This window comes from Topomyia yanbarensis, chromosome 2 (genome assembly GCF_030247195.1).
Source record: "Topomyia yanbarensis strain Yona2022 chromosome 2, ASM3024719v1, whole genome shotgun sequence".
In the NCBI taxonomy this organism is placed as follows: Eukaryota; Metazoa; Arthropoda; class Insecta; order Diptera; family Culicidae; genus Topomyia; species Topomyia yanbarensis.
Window position 1 is genome coordinate 355,103,636 of NC_080671.1, and position 20,472 is coordinate 355,124,107.

General features: G+C 41.1%; 1 protein-coding gene across 1 annotated transcript; it reads right to left on the reverse strand.

Annotated features, from left to right (window-relative positions):
• Positions 1–2,262: 2,262 nt before the first annotated feature.
• LOC131684281 (CLK4-associating serine/arginine rich protein) lies at positions 2,263–19,768 on the reverse strand. Its single transcript, XM_058967000.1, has 8 exons — positions 19,371–19,768; positions 18,755–18,852; positions 18,344–18,525; positions 4,518–5,958; positions 4,197–4,383; positions 3,373–3,463; positions 3,210–3,315; positions 2,263–3,150 (listed from the first exon to the last, which is right to left on the reverse strand). Exons 1-8 carry the CDS (start codon positions 19,473–19,475, stop codon positions 2,469–2,471), a joined length of 2,892 nt encoding a protein of 963 aa, XP_058822983.1. The 5' UTR covers positions 19,476–19,768; the 3' UTR covers positions 2,263–2,468.
• Between the last annotated feature and the right edge of the window lie 704 nt (positions 19,769–20,472).

Genomic DNA, 20,472 nt, shown 5'->3' on the forward strand with positions numbered 1-20,472 from the left:
TAACAGGCCCAATAAAAAGATGCAGGGATTAATTGAGCAACCGAAAATAAAAGTCGCAAGGATAGAACATGCTTCACAAAACCCGTTTCAAACATATTAGAATATAAAAAGCGGAAATCAACTTAAAGCATAAAAATCGGACAGAAATCCTTCTGCAACCTCCAGTATAAAAATACTTTAAAAATAGATAAAACGCTCGTAGGAGCTTCCGTATATCTTAAGATTGAAAGTCGGCTAACAAAAACTGCTTTGTAAGAAACGGATATATTATTCCGGTTATTTTACTGAAGGTTTTTTTATCCGACTCTTACAAAGGATTGTCCCAGTCCGCTTTTTATGCTTGAAGTTTATATCTGGTTTTTATATTCTAATATATTTGAAATGGGTTTTACGAAGCATGTTCTGTCCTCGCGACTTTTATTTTCGGTCGCATAATTAGAAGTGTATAAATTGATCGATAATATTGTTGATATACATCAGTAGTGGAAAAGCAAACTACTGGAAGCACATCAAAAAACAGACTAATGGAGTAGAAGAAAAGAACACATGTAACATGCAATCAAACCACTTTCACTCGTCTAAATGCAAGCAAATGATGTTTATTTACCTTTAACAACAATTACATTCTATTAGGAATTTATCATGCTATGCTGATCGGGGATGGATGATTCACGTGCGTCGGTAAATTAATTGTACCTTAATTTATCCAATCCGACTTCCCGAATAAATAAAATCGAGTGCGCAAATTAAGCACCAGATTTTCCCACTATTTCACCATATGCGTCAGTTCTGCATACATTCCCTGACACAGCTGTTACAAATACTCAGACGAACACATACACAGATAGACATACGACTAGCACATAACAATTGTACCCTAGTACCAAAAATTAACTATTAAGTTTCTACTTCTACATTTCTTTAATTAATTAATTGGCCTGTGCCTGTGCCCCCCACTGCGAGTCGTGCCCACAAACACTGGCATTAAGCTATTGGATAATGTTTGTAAACACAGCCCACAGAAAAGGTCAATCCACGGTGACCCGCCAGCCGGTATCGCCAGTGTGCACAGGTTGTTGGCTGACCGTTAGTTTGGGCAGGTGCAGAGTATGAAAAAATAAACCCTCAACAAAAAATGTAGAATCCCCATGGGACACCATCGAGACCCTTCCATAGAGTATATGGATAATAGTTTGGGTGACACCACTGTATCACGAAGGTGAACATCAGTACCTCTTCATAGTAACAGAGTAATTCGTTCTACGTACTAAGCATCCGCCATCACTACGCAGAAAATTTGCTAAGCTCCGTAAAACCCAACTCGCCATGTCAAGGTCAAAATGCAAACCACCCCCGAAGAATAGCATCTATGCCTTGAAGTCGAAAAAAAGAAAGACGAGGCGCAGATCGTGAAAATATGCAAAAATTCATACACAGCGGAAACAATAGAAGAAGTAAGTAGACCGGTTATGAACAGGTCTGTGGAGTGCGAACGGTCCACCTGTGCGACTATTTGAACGAACAAAACAGGCCAAAAATATAATTTGAGATTTACACCTTTGTTTCGAACCTCTACTCACAAATTGATGACCGATTGTTAAGTTTATGTGTGAGAATATGGACCAAAATAACCAAAGCGAAATTCGATACGCTATACAGCTCTACACGCAAACGCAATCTGCGCGATGATGGAGATGTTTTGATGAGCATTTCTTATGACGTCTTGGTACAAGTGTTAGACAATAATGGAAGGAAGAACGATTCAATGTTTTAAAACCTATTTATTTATGCAGTGTTGAGGCTAATGTCAATTGGCATTTGACATGCTGTTAATAGCATTATAAATGTGAACCATCACACCTTGGGTAAAACATGTAACAAAATGAATGAAACTATACAATATAATCGCTTTTATGTTTTAATGATATAGTAGTAGAGATTTTAGTCGTCGACAGAATAGTCACGATTCGACGTTGAATTATTAGACATAAACATACAAATATACAGACATTCCGACTCCATTTTCGCAATGGTTTCACAATTGCTAGTGAAACTTATACAATGTAAATATAAACAATGCACATACCACCAAAAATTTCAATAGAAAATTCCTAATGGAAAAAAGTTGCAGCAATTGGACAGTAATGCAATTTGATTCCGTACACCCTTTATAAGTGTAATAAGCTATTCATGTTGTCTTAGTAGATTGCATCTGAGGCCGTCTGTTGGAGTGTTGTATATACATACTAAAATAAATACTAATTCTGTCCATAATTTCCTGAGAACAACTCGTTCTTATTTATTACCATACTTTATTGTGCTTGACCAACACTTCACAATAGTTCAGGACACTTACTGATGTAGTTTAACAGGGTGTTACAAAAAACGAATGCCACGTTCTGGTGATATGGCAATAAACTGACTTATTTTATTGTAAAACAAGCATAATAGGAAACCTGCTTCGAATATCAATAGTCAACTAACTTTTTCATTATCTTAGGTGATCTATCCCTGCGATTACTACCGGTACTAATGTTGCTTCTCGGTCTGGAGCTCGACCTATGCGTTCTCGGGGGCGACCGACGACGTTCTCGGGACGACGAACGCGACCTGCGTCGATGGTATCGACTGCTACCCCCACGATCATAGTGTCGAAATGTTTTGCTTCCACCGTAACGGTCTCTGCCTCCACGATCGCGGTCCCTATCGCGAGATCTAGACCGTGATCGATAGCGGGGTCTTGAAGACGCAGGTGGATGTGCTGGTGGAGGAGATCGCCTCCTGGGGCGATCATCATACCTTCTGTTACTGCTTGTACCACTGGTAGTCGTAGTGCTTCGTCCACCCGCGGCAGGAGAACGCGACCGACTTCGGCTACGAGAATGTCTTCGCGTGCTACGCACCAAACTGGGTGGTCGCGATACCTCAACAGGAGCGACGCGTCGTAGCATTGGTTTACGTTCGATGACAGCACTAGCGGTAAAACTAACGACGGATGGCGGTACGGGAGGTGGCTTTGGTGGTGGTGTTGGCTCCTTTACCGGCGCCAAACGCGGCTCTTTTTGACTTTCCCCACCCGAGCTGTCGCCGGATTTCGATGCACTTTTATCGCTTTCCGGTGTTCCGTACTTATGCCGCAATTCACGTTGCCTGAGGGATGATTTGATAAATACAAGTTTTAAATTAATCGTGAGATTGTTTGAACCCACCTTCGCCTTAATTTGAGAGCAAGTTCTCGCATTTCATCTTCCCGTTCCTGTTGCTGTTGGATTTGCCGTTCAACCTTTTCAATTTCCGCCTTTTTATCCGCTTTGACTAGAAAAAATCAAAAATAATTATACCCCGCAAAGGAAACTTAAAATTTTAGCTTACATTGCTTATTTAAAAGTATCTGCATCTTGCGCTTCAACCGATCTCGTGGGTTAAGTGATTTTGATGCTAACATAGCAGACGACCCTTCGCTCTGGAAGCATATTTTAATAAATGCAATTAGAGGAATGGAAGTTGGAGCTTGACGTTGCCTAGAAGCTAAGAATGCTCAAACACTGATAAGAAACCGAGTGTATATCAGATGTGGAGCTGAGAACTCATAACATTTGGGATTAATATTCCTATCTGTTGCTAATATAGAATTAAAATTAGTAGAACATTTGTCAAATTCGACATTTGTTCATGTTCTTTGGCAAATGCATTTGTAGCTAAAATAGCTTTATTGATATAGTTATAACCTTCATCAAAGTTTGCAATCCACGCTTCAGTGTAACTTGTTTTATCTAGTAAGAAATTCATTCTATGGTTGGAGAAGAAAGGTTGAGATACCATAATCAGTTGCATAAAGGAAACATATTCTATCTACACTAAATTGCAAAGCCTCGATTCTAGTTATACAGTTACTCCATATTGCCTCAAATACCAATGTTATTCTTGATAGGATCGACAAAATCGTGATGGGCCTAGAGTCTGAACATAATCCGGACATTTTTAATCAACCAAAACAATACCAGCAACGCTGTTCCGTTGCATCCAATTTCATTCGTTGTCAATTTCGCACAGTTGATGATTTTATTGTAAATTTTGACATTGGCAACCAATCTCGGAACCACCACCACAAACAACCAACGACGGTGGTGGCAGTACCAGAAGTTATAGTTGTGTGAGAGTTGGGAGATAATGGTATTTGAATTATTCTTACTGACTTTGGACTCGGATGTGCCGATTGTGCTGCCGGTACCGGCGTCAGTGATCGACGACGATTTACCAAACCTTGCCGATGCCGACGGTATAAAGGAAGTCGCCAGAGCACTGGACCCACTTTCTAGCTTTTCTTGTTTGATGGTTATTCCGCCGAGCAGCGGACCGCCAGTCTGATCCGATGATTGTGCTCTGGAATTAAAAGAGAAGTAAATAAATTTGTTCGCCAGCAGATTTTGTAGACGTTAATTTTTAGATTGGGAATGGCCTAAAGAATATGCGATAGGGAACTAGAACTGAATACGATTTACAGTTACTGGACTCACATCGTAGACGATTCCATCGCTGAATCGGGCTTGATATCTGGCTCGTCGTCATCCGAACTGTCTGAGCTACTTTCACATTCGCTAGAACTCTGGTCATCACGTTTTCGGCCGTAATATCGTCGAATCGGAACTTCCGGTTCTGGTTCCACCAACACAGGCACTTTGATAGACGGTTCCTCTTTTTTCACTGGAACAACCGGCAAAACCGGTGGCGGAATAGCGACCTCAGGAGCCGCAATAGGAGCGAGAACTTTTTCCGGAGGTTCAGTTTTTATGCTTGTTTTACGAACCGGGGGTGATAGTTGCTTTGGTTTCGTTCGAATGGGACTAGGACTTCTAGAGGAGTTGGAATTTGAACTCGATGTTTTCCGCACAGGTTTCCGAACGGGAGATGATGATGAAGAAGATGATGATCTTGCTTTTCTATGCCTTGACCCGTAATCCGGTGAGCGTCGGGATCCTCTACGACTTCTCGAGTGAGATCTCGATCGAGATGACCGTGAAGTGGAACGTGAATGTCTTCTATATTTGGAATAGGTTCTTTTTCCCTTTGAACGACTGCGACTTTTTCGTCTCCTCCAGGACCTGGACCTGGATCCACTTCTACTTCTGTCACTGTAGCTTCTAGATCTTCGCTGGTACTGAGCGGGTATCTTGCTCTCCTCTTGTTTTGTACTCATGGTCTTTAGTTTTTCCAAATTTTGCTTTACTTTCTCGGCATAGGATCCAGCCTTAGACTTGGAAGAACCAGCCTGGCCTTGTAGGTCTTTATTAAAACTAATAGATATTTTTGAATGCGGTTGAAGTTCGTCTTCACCACCGAATGAGGTAATGTAGGTTATTTTTCCTGAATTAACAGGCGAGGGAGATCTCGAACTATCGTTAGGATCATCATACGTTCTAGGAATCAGTTCCTCCTTAGCGGCATAACTTGGCGGACTCGTCGGTCGTCCAGCAAATTTTCGTTCCCTTTGTGCTCTCCGCTCCCGACGGCTTTTTCTTCCACTAAACATAATCTTCTCCTGCTCTTCCTCTCGTGCCATCCTTAGGGCTTCCGCCTCATCGGCATCCTTCGTCAAATACGAGTAAAAATCGTTACTCTTCATTCCGTAATGCCGTCCGCAGGCATTCATCTCATGCGCCTGGGCGTTTCCCACCTTATTGATATCGATCGATACATCCATATCCAGATCTGAGTCGGAATCACTCTTCATGCACTCGTCATACTTGTTCGTTGCAGTGGATTGCTCTATGGCCGTGATTGTCTGCGTAAATGGAACAACGCCAACGGGTTCCGATTCTTCATACGTGTACCCGATCGCAACTCCAGCGCCAGCTTTTTTCTTCGACGATGATGCCTTCTGTTCGGCCTCGACCTGGGCATTGACACCAAACTGCTCCTCCAGGAAGAGTTGGTGTAGGTATTTTTCTTCACTGATACCTGTAAATAAACAAGGCGGGTCAAAATTGCAAGACAATAACATAACTTATCTGTGGAGGTAATTGAGTCAAACATGCTTGATAAACATCAATAGAAACGTGGAATCATAACTCATCAGGAAACCAAATACACTCATTAGGCGGTATATGTTATAGGTAAGCTGACCAACTCTGACGAAAAAATCCGTACACCGTTCTGCAACGAAGCGCGATCGTTCACCACGGCCAAGCACACAGTCCGCATGGTGTACGGTTTTTTTCGTCAGAGTTTGTCAGCTTAGTTATAGGGTAAAGTAGTTTTACGTTTTTTCTAGTTACGACGAGATCAAGCGGGACGAAACATCAACTCCGACTTTTCTAAGTTATGGGTTGCGCCCATAACTCGGACTCAATTAGTTGCTTAAGGCGTTCGCACAAGTGTCTAACTGCTTCCAATTTAGAGCTAACTTAGAATTAGCGTCTAACTGACTCTAAGTTGGTGTTAGTTACTGACGCATTCACTAACTAGCCACGGACGATGCCAGTTGAAGACCATGGTTTCTGTTTGATTAAAGATTATCCATTGGTTAAAAATATGAAACTTCAACCGTCATCCTACTCAGAGCAAACAATGTGTATTTACTTTGCATATTAAATTCTCCACGTATTAATTCTTAGCTGATCAAATTGAACGAAGCAAAAATATAGTTTGTGTGGTGGCTTATCAGTTTAGCACCACTCGGGGGCAGTTCTTTATTAACAATGGGAGGTGATACTCGTTACGGAATATTGTTCGATTAAACCAAAAGGTAATAACCCGGATCGCCGTATTCAGTAATTTGGTGTATAACGTTATGTTCCCTATTGCAGTCGCCCACCAACTCCACCTGACTGTTTTGGGGATGCAAAGAAAATGATGATAGATGCTAATTGTCGTCACACTATTCGAATAAAAATAAGCCTTCGAACCGAACAACAGACGATGCTCCAGAATAACTTCTCATCTCGCTTTGAACAGATCTGTCGCTGCTCATTTTATATGCAGTACATACAATAAGGAAGTATAGCCTCTACCTACTGTGTGAGGTGATTTTTTGGCATCACTGTTTGCTATACTCCGGTCGTCAATAAAGCAAAAAAATATATTTTTTCGTTACTTTCAAATTTTTGGGTTTTACAATCGCAATTTCTTTTATTTTTGTTTTATCTGATTTTCTTGTTAATAAGTCGTACGAGTGCATTAAAGTTTCGCGACGTCAATCAAGATTATATCTGGTTGTGTTGATTTTTTGTGAGTGATCACAGAGTAAATCGACTTGCTTTCGTCAAACCGTTCGTTCCACTCCCATTGAATCGTGTGAACGCTATGACGTCGACCCGACGTGCTTCTGGATTGTTTACATATTTTTGGTTGCCAATTCTAGTAAACCGTGTGTTCTGCCACACCTATATATACCTCATTGGGTTATACTGCGGAAATTCGATGCACATGATGTTTCAAATGGATTATGATATTCGTGACGTCCCGGGAACTCACCCACGGAAACTATTCTGAATATGCAACGAATCTTATTTTCGAATGATAATTTCCGTAGAAAATTCGATTTGAAAGATGTCGTAAAAACTCTCTCAGTTAAAGTTAACTCAAAACCGACATCCCCAACCTTGGAAATGGATTGCTGAATACAATCCAGCTTCAAACACCACTAAGCGCACGCGTGAAGATGATCCACTCAAAACAAAAATTACTAATATTCATGGATCCAAAGATACATTTGAAACGATAAAAACAACTTCACCACCCGAGGAGTGGGTTTACTTGTCAGCATTCGATTCCAGCACGAGGAATGATGAAGCTTCAATTCTTGTGAAAGATTGTTTGACCTGCAACCGAGAATATTTCGTCTAGTTCCCAAGGTCAAGGATCCTTCATTTGTGAGCTTCATTACCTTCAAAGTGTTAGAAAATCATACAGGGATAAGGCTTTGTCCAAATATACCTGGTCGGAGAACATCTACTTCCGTGAATTTGTGACCAATTCAGAAAATTCAACGACTAATCATCAAGATTGCTGCGAAGAATCCGTCTGGTGATGGACTGTAGCGCCAAGCTATTCCGGATAAACTAGTCCGTCTAACTTCATGTACCTCAGCGAGTAACCTTAAACTACTTGACGAATCGGAAACTTTTTGTGTCAAATAAAGCCAAGAAGGGCATGTGTCCTTCCCAAGCAATTCAAGATGCTACACATCCTCTCGCGCATCTTTCCACTAGGGTAAACATTTGAAGAATATATGTCCTTCCTTGTCGTACAACACGACACCTGGTACAAGACACTGATGGTTTGCGGATCTACTACCAGAACGTTAGAGGGCTATGGACGAAAATTGACGACGTGTATTTTGTTGCTGTGGACGGTGACTACGATATTTGCGTCTTCACCGAAACGTGGCTTGATGCAAGGATAACTTCGGTGCAGCTATTCGGCGATCTTTACACCGTTTACCGGGCGGACCGAAACAGTTGCAACAGTATTCGCGATCCCGAAGGAGTTTTAATTACTGTTTCCACCGCCTTCTGTGCCTTCTGTGAGAATGGTATAGATTGTTTAACTAGCGTTGAAGCTGTTTAAGTTAGAATTACAACTCCATCGAAAAACTTTTATATTGGTGCTGTCAATATACTGCCAGTCATTTCTCAGCCCGCACCGCACCCTGACAGACGTTCATCCACCCATCTAGACCTACAAAGAGATAGTGGAGAGATTTTGGTTTGCTGAAACGGGACAAGAAAAACAAAGTAATTGTGATTAGTATGGTAATTATGTGAATAATCAGCAAATAAGGTAAACGATTTCTCATCATTTGTCTATTTCCTTGTGCATAGCTTTCCTTCTTGCTGTTGATGTATTTGGACTAGTTTTTAGCCGCTTCCTCTTGCGTCGAGTTGCATATATTGTAACAAAAGAAACAAATAAAAATAAAAATAAAGAGTGTGATTACTGTTCGTAACTGGATTTATATGTTGCTAAGTCATAAAAGTGTTTGAGGAATGAAGAAGAATTGTTTTTATTATCATTTGTTAATTTTCAGTTTTGTAGCGTTGAGCTGTTGTTCTAAACAGCCTTTCAAGGATCATAGGCCTGTGATCCTTTACTCGTGATGAATTTAGAACTTTTGGAACTGGTATTACGACCGTCATTTTCAACTCTCCCGGAATACACTTAACCGGAGCGACTCATTGATAACTGTTAACAATTTGTCACCAGCACCCGCTTAATAACATTATCCGTTATCCAACAATTTTTAAGGTCCGAGACAATTTCCTTAAGTTTAAGTATATTGATAGGCTCGAAAGCACCTCTTATTTTTCCACCTCGTTTTTAATTTTTTGCAGCAAATTCATCAGAATACACCTCAATCGAACAATATTATTTTTTTTTTCTTTTTTATTTCGACTATGTTAGTCACATTTTCTTTTTTACATTTTAACGACATTCAATTAGCTAGAGATTACTGGGTAAGGAAAGTTATGAAAATTAGAGCCATAGTACTTAAGTGGGAGCAAGGATGTGAAGTAAACAGATCGGAAAACTAGAAGTGGCAGGGTCATTAGAACAGGCTTAATATCGTACGGGCTTAATCTTTGTCCTCTGCTAATGAGGGTCGAGCTTAGGCAGCATAACTACGAATCACCCGAGTTCACTAGCATGTGTCCTGGTATTGATAGACGTGTCCATCTTTACTGTGACAACCGACTATTTCGGAGTGGCGTCGACAGTAATAGTAGCAGAGAGCGCAACAATGTTGTCATTTGGAGTGGGTTGGAAGGTTCTTAAAACACTACTATGAACGGTTAAAAGATCTACCGTACTTGTCAAAACTTTTTCCATTATACATGTGTGCTATTACGATCCGACAAATACACTTTAGAGCTCTATTTGGCATATTTCAACCTTTCGCTGCAATACATTTTACCTTATTTGACATGCTTCATACTATGTTGTTACGATATGGGTTTTGGTAGAATAAGTGACTCACGTTATAAATATAAAAGTAACATTTATTCTATAACTAATTCCTTTAAAAAAAAACTGTGAGCCGCTTGCTATCGCAAATAAGAGTGAACGAACTATGACACTCGTCCTCCGGTCACCGACGAACGCGTTGACATCTTTCATGATGACATCTCTGTCACCTGATGAGCCCAGTGGTTGAATCGGTTAGCGGAGGTACTCCCAACGCCTCCCCCTTTTTAATACGATGATACGGATCATACCTCGCTGGCGGTCTTCGTAATCTCGAAGACTGGCGAGGAACCGGTTGTTGCTGTTGGTTGCACAGGGGGCGGCGCTCGAGATGCTGATGTGCATCTGACTGTTGCTCTGGTTGTTGGTTTGACGGTTGTGTTGAAATTGCAGAATTATCACCAACTGACTCAGCACGGTGTCTTTGTCGAACAACCTTATTTAAAAAAAAATCGGCATCTGTAAAACTTCGGGATATGAAAGAATGGACTTTTCCCTTTAATTTGAAAGTAAAATTAAAATATTCTTTCGGGGGGTCTAGAACAACTTTTTATTTCAAAGTTTTTTGATTGAAAACTTAAGTTTTTTAATGAAATTAATTCGCATTTTTGCCACTAATTGGTACTATAGGCATTCAAAAAATAATAAAAGTGAGAATCTGATGAACAATCCCATTGTCTACAACTTCGTAGAATGCTATAAATCAATATAAAATCACCCGAGAAAGTTATTACAATTTTCCCAGCTTTAAGTGTGCCGCGGGGCCTACGGATTAACAAGGACTTACAAAAAAATGTTGGGTTTAAATGAACAGTAAATTCAGATAAATTTCAATGTATACAAAGTCCCATTCTGAGCAAAAAAAAATATATTTTCAGATTTCTCCGGGTCTTGGGCGAAAATGACACTTATTTGAATGAACTAGACAGTTCGAGTCATTGTAATAAACGACGGATTTTATTGCAATTTTGGGTTGAGAATACTGTTTGTCTTTATCAACATTAAAAGAAAGATGATTGAAAAAGAAAAAAAGCTCTTCGAGTTTTGGATTCATGTTTGTTATCTTTTGGGGTAGATTCATCAGAATTTATAGATGCAGATTTTTGCTTGTCCTCAAATAACTACGAATCACCCGATTTTCCCGAATTTCCAAATCGAGCACACACATAATCTTAGAAAAAAGAATAAAACCATGCTCCATAATTTCCTTTAAGAAGAAATTCTGGAGTCGTTACTCGTTGTACACGGATCACAACAGAAAACAAACAAGAAAATATCAGGCTGTACCATACATTCAAGTAATACAAGTCTGTTTATTGAAGATTTCCCTCATAATATTGAATAAGATCAAAGACAACATATCAAGAAGACAATGTTGCCAGTTCAGTTCAGAATCTGGATACATTAACCGCAACACGTCTTTCGGGTAAAGGTGATACTTTCTATATGTACTTTTATATTGAGATCGCTATCTTCGTACAATAGACAAAACCTTTATTTCTCATTTACTATTGCGATTTCTGTTCAATGTACAGCGATTCCCAAAAGTTAACAAACTTGAACATAAATCTCATCGAATTATTATTATTAAAATTCCAAACATTATTATTAAAATTCCAAACAGTTCACACGACAGGCGTTTGGCTCCCGAACCAAAAGACAAGAGTTCGTTTTCGCTTTCTCGTCAGCAAATCTGAGCCTCTGTGCTTGCTTCCCGGGACATCACTCGGGACAAGTCAGTTGCTTTGAACGTTCACATGTGTCGTGTGAACTGTTTGGAATTTTTTTGTGTCTAACTAGTGCTAATTTGGGTACTAATTTAGATACATCGTCTAACTAGACACACAGATGGTGCTAGTTACTGACGAGATTAATTCGAAACACAAAAAATAAAACTTAATCTAATCGAGTTTGATCAAATATAAAGTTAAAATTTAGGCCCAATATATCCCACAAGATGCTAACGAGCAAAAAGGTGGATTCAAGGTTACATCAAGCATACTACATAATGAATGAAGAAAAAAAGAAACGAATACAGTGGAGAACCGATTTTATCAGCCCCCATTTTCATCTACCCCCGATTTTATCAGCTTTTTGACCCGATTTTATCAGCTTCGCATGAAAATTTATAGTTGGTAGTTTAATGGGCTCTAGCAAACAAACCAAGTTGAATTCGAGTAAATCCTTTCTTAGGCATATATTTCTTATCTTAGAGATCCGAAAAATTCAAAAAAAAAAAATTTTTAAATCTTGCGCTGTCAGACCCCCTTATGGGAACTTAAAGTAAATAATCAGAAAAGGTTGCAAGGCTATATCTAAGGAACAAGGAAGAATATTTCAAGGGCTTCGGTTTATCAAAAAGACAAGAAAAATATATGTCCCGATTTTATCAATGTCCCTGTTTTATCAGCCTAAAATTCGCCAAGCGTCTGTTAAAATAAGACAATCCATTTTTTTACAAATAAAAATGTTTTTGGAAGAATGCTTCTTAACCAATAGGCCCCGTGCGAATCTAGAAAGTTTGATAAAAATTTAATATCTTTCTCTGGCGATTGTAGATCGCAGTGTAGTATTTAACAAAGTTGTACACAATGAAATTGTACATCAGATTCTCACTTTTGGTAATATTTGAATGTCTAAAGTACTACCTAGGGGCAAAAATGTGAACCAGTTTCATTGAAAAACTTAAGTTTTCAAATAAAAAAACTTCAAAATAAAAAGTTGTTCTAGAGCCCCCGATAGAATATTTCAATTTTACTTTGAAATGAAAGGGAAACGCGCATGCTATCACATGCTGAAGTTTTAGCGATGCCGATTTTTTTTCGAATAAAATTGTGCTACCAAACACACCGTGTCAGGTAATGTATCACTCGTTATACAACTGTCCACAAGAATGTTTAGTGGGATCATTGAGCCCGCTGCCTCGTTTGCCACATACTGCTGATTGTCCAACTGTTGCCGGACTCTGAGTTGGTTACAGTGAGATCGAATAATTTGTTTCGATGGCAACCAAACGTTGTATAGCACTTTTCCTATTCGTTCAACAACCGTTCCAGCTTCCCAGTACCATTTATTACTCCGGAACAGTTTTTCCCAGACGGTATCTTGCGGCTGATAACATCTGGCTTTTGTACCGTGCTTTCGATTAAATTGTTTCGCTTGGCTGTTGTGAGTTTCCTTACTGAGCAGAGTTGGTGGACGCAGTAGCTCGAGAGAGGTACGCACGGGTCTGCCAAGTAAGATTTCAGCGGGAGACTTCCCCCCTGGTGCGTTACGGCACGGCGTAGACCTGTAGCACAGTAAGAACGTATCGATGGCTTCATCCACTGTTCCTCCCCTTGCAGAGATTTTGCGAAGTGCTCTTGAAGGTATCCACGAATCTTTTTGCGAGGCCGTTACTTTGTGGATTAAACGGGGCCGTTTTCAGGTGTAGAATTGCGTAACAAAACTTCTCGAACTGTTCACTGGTGAATTGGGTTCCATTGTCTGTCACCAGTGTCTACAGGGCTCCGAACCTGGCGAAAACGGCACGCAGCATGCGCAGGGTTGCCACACTAGTGATGTCCTTTGTCTGGATAACTTCGGGCCAATTTGAGAACGAATCTACTAAGATGAGGTAGTACTGACCATTTATAGGGCCAGCGTAATCTAGATGTATCCATTGCCAGGGTTTCTTCGGAACGGGCCAAGATTCCAAATTTGTCTTTCTGTCGGTTTTCGCCACATCGACACAAGAGTTGCAGGCTTTGACCAATTTGGAAACATCTTCGTCGATATTTGACCAGTAAACGTACTGACGTGCAATGGAGCGCATTCGTTCAACACCAGGATGCCCCTTATGCAGTTGCTGAAGTACTCGTTTACGGATCAATTGTGGCACCACCACTCTTTCGCTGTACATTAGGCATCCTTCTACGACTGAGAGCATCTCGTCACAAATAGAACTTCTGTATTTGTAGATCCGAAATATTTGTCTTCTTGGGAGGCCATCCATTATTGACATGACGAATAACCTCCTGCAGAATATCATCAGCTTTTGTTTCTGTTGTAATTTGCTTGAACGAAAGAGGTATGGGTTCCAGTGCTTGGTTGACAACGCTTTTAACCGTGTTCTCCAGTTACATGGTTGCTATGACGAAATCCTCTTTCGGTCGAATATTGCTATTAATTAGGCGTGAAAGCACAGATGCATACCCAAAGGAGTCAGTTGACACGTAGTGAATCTCGAAGTCATACAGTAGAAGAGTAAGGGTCCATTTTTGTAGTCTGTTTGCTGTGTAAGTGGGAATACCTTTCTTGCATCCAAAGACACCGAGGAGTGGCTTATGGTCGGTTTCCAAAGTGAAGCGCCTACCAAAAATCATCCTATGAAACCTGGTCACTGCAAAAATCAAAGCCAAGCGCTCCTTCTCAATCTGGCTATATTTGCTTTCGGCCGATGTGAGGCTTCGAGAAATGTGAAAATGGCTTTTACTGTGCCGTCGGGGAACTTGTGGGCGATTCGAGCACCCAGTCCAAGCATCGAAGCATCAGCTGACACAACTATTTACAGCTCAGGGTTGTAGTGCGTCAACAATAATGGTGATTGAAGAACCTTTCGAAAACGGTCTAACGATCTTTGGCACGCAGACCACTCAAATTTTGCACCTGTCTTGAGTAACTGGTCCATTGGATGTCGCAAAGCTCGCATTTCCTTGACTTATTTGCCGTTATAATTAACGGCACCCAGGTAGGAATGAAGCGTCGGTATATGATACGGCGGTAACGTGCTATTGATAGAAGTGATTTTGTCCGGATCTGGTCTAATCCCGTTGCCATCAAGTACTTGTCGTATGTATTTCAACTGTTGCATTCCAAAGTTGCATTTTTCGATGCGAACAGTGAACCCGTACTCTCTCAGATGCTCTAGTACAAGATAAAGATTCCGCTTGTGATCTTCTTCTGTCCGACCACCCATGAGGATGTCATCCAAATAACCAACTGTGCAGTCGATACCAGCTAGCATTGTATCCATCAACTGTTGAAATGAACCCGGGGCTGATTTGATGCCTGGTGACAGCCGGGTAAACTGGAATAAACCTTTGTGGGTGTCGATGGTGTGGAGTGGTTGGCTAGCCTCATCGACAACAACCTGCCGATATGCATCGGACAAATCAATGTGGCTGAAGATTCGACAATTGGCTATTTGGGCGAGCGTTGTTAAGACTCGTTGAAAAATTGACACCGATTCGAACAGATCCATTCGGCTTCCGAACAACGACGATAGGGGCTGCCCAATCAGCAAAATCAACATGCTTTATGATACCCAAACTTTGAAGACGGCTGAGTTCATCCTCCACTACGCTTTCCATGCTGTATGCAACCGGTCGTTTTGGTCTAAACACCAGCTTGGGATGGCCCTTCAGCACCAGCTGAACCGCAGTTTTGTTGCAAAGACCCATCTTCGATGTAAACACCTCGGGGAAACGTAATTGTAGTGCTGCTACGTTCTGTGGGTGCTGGCTCTTGATTTGATTGCAGAACGAAATGACCGAGTTGTTCCACAGTTCGAACAAATCCAACTAGTCAATGCCTGAAATGTCCAGATTGACATTAGGGTTAGCAACGAAACACTTACCCTCTTTCGTGGTCCCGTTAATGGTAACGTTGCACTGTAGCTCAGAAGATAGTTTTAGAGGTTCTCCTGACGCTATTTTGGCATTGCACTCGGCTGGTTTTGTTTTAGGTCGACCGAGCTTGATTCACGATTGATGTGAAATGATGGAAATGTCAGACCCTGTGTCCAATTGCAAGCAAAGCGGAATGTTGTTGATGTTAACGTTTACAAATTTCCGCCCTCGGCTGACTTTCCGCACGGTTACTGTTTTTGTTCCTCTTCTGCTCTCTGATGGTCGTGGTGCTCGTAGAGCCTTTTGAAGAAAAACACGAGCAGTACCCTTCTTTGTGTCCATACTTGCCACATTCATGGCACTTGTGATCCCGAAACCGGCAATCCTTGTTGTAATGCATACCCCCGCACGACCAGCAGGGTGTCCTGGGCTGTTCCCGGTTGGTGCTGCTGCTTCTCGAAAACTGATTTTGACGTTTGGGCTGGATGTGTTTGTGTGCGACTTTGTTCACTACAGATGATAGATTTTCAACCAGCACTGTGTCCTGTCTTAAGTTAACCAAATTGTTGCACTGTTCTACCACTTGCTGGAGTGTCAATTCCGCCGCTTCATTGAGCCTGTTGATTGGGCGCATCCGAATCTCTGCATCCTCATTCGATTTGAGACCGCATACACAAATCAGGCACTTGAACTGTTCTTCTGCCAATTCTGACAGCTTAAAATCGACGCAAGCTTTATTGACCTTACATGAATAAGCAAGATAATCATGGCTGTCCTCTTTGATTGTTTGGAGACTGTTGTACCATCTGTGAAAAACAGACACCGTAGCACCGCACAGAGACTTTAATTTTTCGACGGTTTCTTTAAACGAAAATTCACGAGCTAGCTTTGGCAAAATGAAGCTATTATATCGCTCGTGATCCGGTGGGCTCAGTTTTCTCAGAAGTCTCACTTTGGCAGCGTCATCCAGTCTGGCGGCATCCTTGTCGAAGAGATCGGCATAACGAGAAAACCACGTGTCGAAAGTGTGCCCGTTGTCTTTGTCGTAGTTGAAATCCGCCAGGTTGCTTAACAAAGAATCTAGTACAGTTTCATCACGGGACAAATTACGGACGGTGGTCTGAGTTTCGTGCAGCTGCTGTGACAACTGTCGCATAAGCGCCTGCTGTTTGGTGAGAAGTTGTATGACTGCCTCTGAAATGTCTCGTGGCTGCCGTTGCTGTCCACCTGCTGCAGATGCTGCTGCCGAGTTATTTTCCGCCATTGCTTTTTTCCACACGTTTTACCGATCACCGAAAATTCCGCTTTTCCCGACAAAAAAAAAACGCGCCCGATTTAGCAAAACTTCTACCACCTCGTCGCCACTGTTGCGATATGGGTTTGGTAGAACAAGTGACTCACGTTATAAATATAAAAGGAACATTTATTCTATAACTATTTTTTTTTTAACTATGTGAGCTGCTTGCTATCGTAAATGAGAGTGAAAGAACTATGACACTCGTCCTCCGGTCACCGACGAACGCGTTGACATCTTTCATGATGACATCTCTGTCACCTGATGAGCCCAGTGGTTGAATCGGTTAGCGGAGGTACTCCCAACACATATTGATCGCTCAATTCCTATTCGTTTAGTTCATCAATCATCTTTACTGTCGGTTTCATGTTCTTTCAAGCTAGTTCTGGGTTCTTCATCTCTCGTTGAAACTACAAACGCTCCCATTAAAAGCTCGGTCCACTTCTATCTTATTTCAGAGTGCGTGTCTAGTATATTCTACTTGTTGGGTTTCTCTTGGCCTTATTGTAATAACAGAATGTGGTTTGCGATTTGTTTGGGACATTTTCGCGATATATTCGTTTACCAGTTAGTCTTCGATTTAACCACTTTTTTCATCATTGGAAGGTTCACTGATCTCAATGCAATCCACAAGTCCGTTTTTTTTGGCGGCGAATGTTAGTCGTCTATTAAAACTTTCAAAATTAATACAGATGATTTGCTTACTTTTGGCTTCAAAATTTTTCGCCAGCAAGGCAACACACGAGAGCTCTAGACATGTGTCACAAACAAAAACAACATTCTTAGAATTGCGCAAACTTTGTCTCACTCAGTCACATCAAGCAAACACTTTGTATGAATACTTAATTCACACTTAGATTAATAATGGAATTTGCGTTTCGACTTCGTCTCATCAGAATCCGACACTAACTTAGTGCCAGGACTAAACTAGCGCCGGAGTGACGCTAGCTCCAAAAACGATTTGTGTTCCCAAACATACACCTAGTCAAGCGTTATGTTCCGCAAGAGATGTTCTGTTGAAGCCGATGAGAACAAATGTAGTCGAAACTTAGTTTAGTTTAGCACCCAATACAATTCAGCACTATTACATATCTCTCCCTAAGGTTTTGGTAGAAAGCAATTTTTCTCCGTTATGGAGAAAATTGGGCAAATCCATATATGCGCATCAAAGGAACAAAACTTATAACTAAATGGAGTTTGCATTTCGACTTCGTCTCATCAGAACCCGACACCCCCCCCTCCCCCAGTAAAATAATATTGTAGAATGGCTGAGCATTATTCTGATAAGCGAAATCGCACCATAATCGAACAATCGGTTTTGATCAAGTAAATGAATGCCGTGATAATCGAAAACACATAATGATCATTATCAAAATTATCGAATAGGTTCGGGTTCCAGATAATATTATTATAACTATGTTGTACCACAACCGCATTGCTACGGTTCGGAGCCAACCATGGATGCATAGTTACCCACCGAGGAACTCGTTCTGGGCGAGAACGCGATACCGCTCGTAGTTCATAGAGCGTTCCTCCACATCCAGCACATCATCCTCGACCGGCTGGTCCGGCTTGCTGGTTACCGTCGGGATGTAGTCCAGATGAGCCCGTACGTCGAATCGATCAATCAGATTATCCTTCTGACCTTGCCACGGCATCCTGCAATCCGCAAAGCAGAAACAAACAACCCAATTAATTACCCGACCAATTGAAATGCCATCGAGCCAGGCTGCGGCATCAAATCCCTTTTCCTCGGTGCCTCTCGATCGAAAAATTAAACAAACGGGTTCCAATCGAACAAAAGGAATTTGCATTAGCAGGAAGCGGAAAATATTGTGGTAGAAGGGCAAGCAGGTTTTTTAGGTTCTGCTTTTGCAATATCACTTGCATGATTGCTGGGTTCTCTGCAGCTGCTGCCACGCTCGGGTCCAGGTGGATCTTGCATTTGCGACTGTGAACTTGAAGAAACTGCGTTGGGTCAGCTTTCTGTGGACATACAGAAACATGCATTAGAATAACAAACGTCCCATTGTTCGTTGCGGGTCGAGTCAAAAAGGGGTGCGATTGTTCAATCAGTATCGCCGTTCCGTTAGATTGTGAGTAAACCATGATAATTGGTAACTTGCAGCTGATATACTTTGAAGAGGAACTTTGCTTATTCCAATTTCAAGCATCGTTAATTTAATATGGTAATAAATCGAATTTAATTTTTGCGAACAAAAAACATTTGTAATTTGTACTTGGTAGTTTTAGTAGTGTTAACAAGAACCTGATAGTGAAAACTGTGTTTCAGTTCTAGGAAAAATAACATTACATTTTTAACAAATGGAAGGACATTAAAAAGTAAGTTTTTACATCAAGGGAAACGGTGTTTAAAATACAGACAAAACAAAATTTATGTGCATACTGACGTTCATTAAACAATCACACATCCTCAAACATTGGTCACCCTATACGAACACAACAGAAAATGCAAATCAAACTGGTTCCGTCTACAAACGCACTATTCGCTCGTAGAAATCTTGTCTCCGTTCTGCTCGCTTCCGGTAGTCCACCAGCATACCCCGGATCTTTTTTTCCTGTTTTCGCGCCTCGTGCCACATTTTCATTGGTTTCCTTACACTAGCCTGTATAGCTTGATCTGGAACTAAATTTTCACAGGAATTCTACGGCAGACGAAACACGAAAGAAATCTACAACCATTTGGAAATCGCTCAAAACTACTGGTGCTTTGCACTACACGGGGCTTTTCTTCACTAGCACTGTATTGGAAGGAACTTTTCCGATAAATGTTTCAACGATTTTTGCGAACGAAAAAAATGTCAAGGAATGAGTCCACACCACAGCACTGTGCATCCATTTTTGAGTCCGGCTTCGGTTTGCGGCACCATCGTTGACAGGTCAAGCGTTATCTCGCGCCGGTTCGGCTTTTGCCATCTGTCAATGTTCGGAAATTTAAACGTTACGCGTTAGCAACGCCTACCCAAAGTAACCCAGTCAAAAAAATGCGGCCAAAGGCGTTGTTTGTTATAAAGGCTCGCACAGAGCGAAACCAAATCTACCTATCGAACAGTCAGATGGCTACCTATGGGACCATTCATAAATTACGTAACGCTTTTAAGGGAGGAGGGGGTACAACAAGTTGTGACATGTTGTGACATAGCGGGGAGGGGGAGTTAGCTAGATCGTTACGTAACATGTTTTCACTGAAGAAAAAAAATCTGGGAATTTGTTACGTAATAGGGGAGGGGGGGATGGAGAAATTTGTGACAATTTGTTACATGGGGGGAGGGGGGAGTCAATTTTGGGCAATTTTTGCGTTACGTAATTTATGAATGGTCCCTATCGTGTAAAGTAAACAAACATTCTTCTTCCGGAGAACATGCAAGAAAAGTATTAGTGTTCAGAAAAATAATATCATGTCGAAATATTTCAATCGCCTAAACAAGACACTGTATTCAGTTGATTATTTTTTTGTAACGATGTAAAATAAATTACATGGAATAGTATTATGAACAAAGTGCTATAAGCCGCCCCACTGAGACGTCCAAAAATTGTTTCAAAATCGTCCAAATTGGTCCAACGAACGTCCTTACTTGGACGATT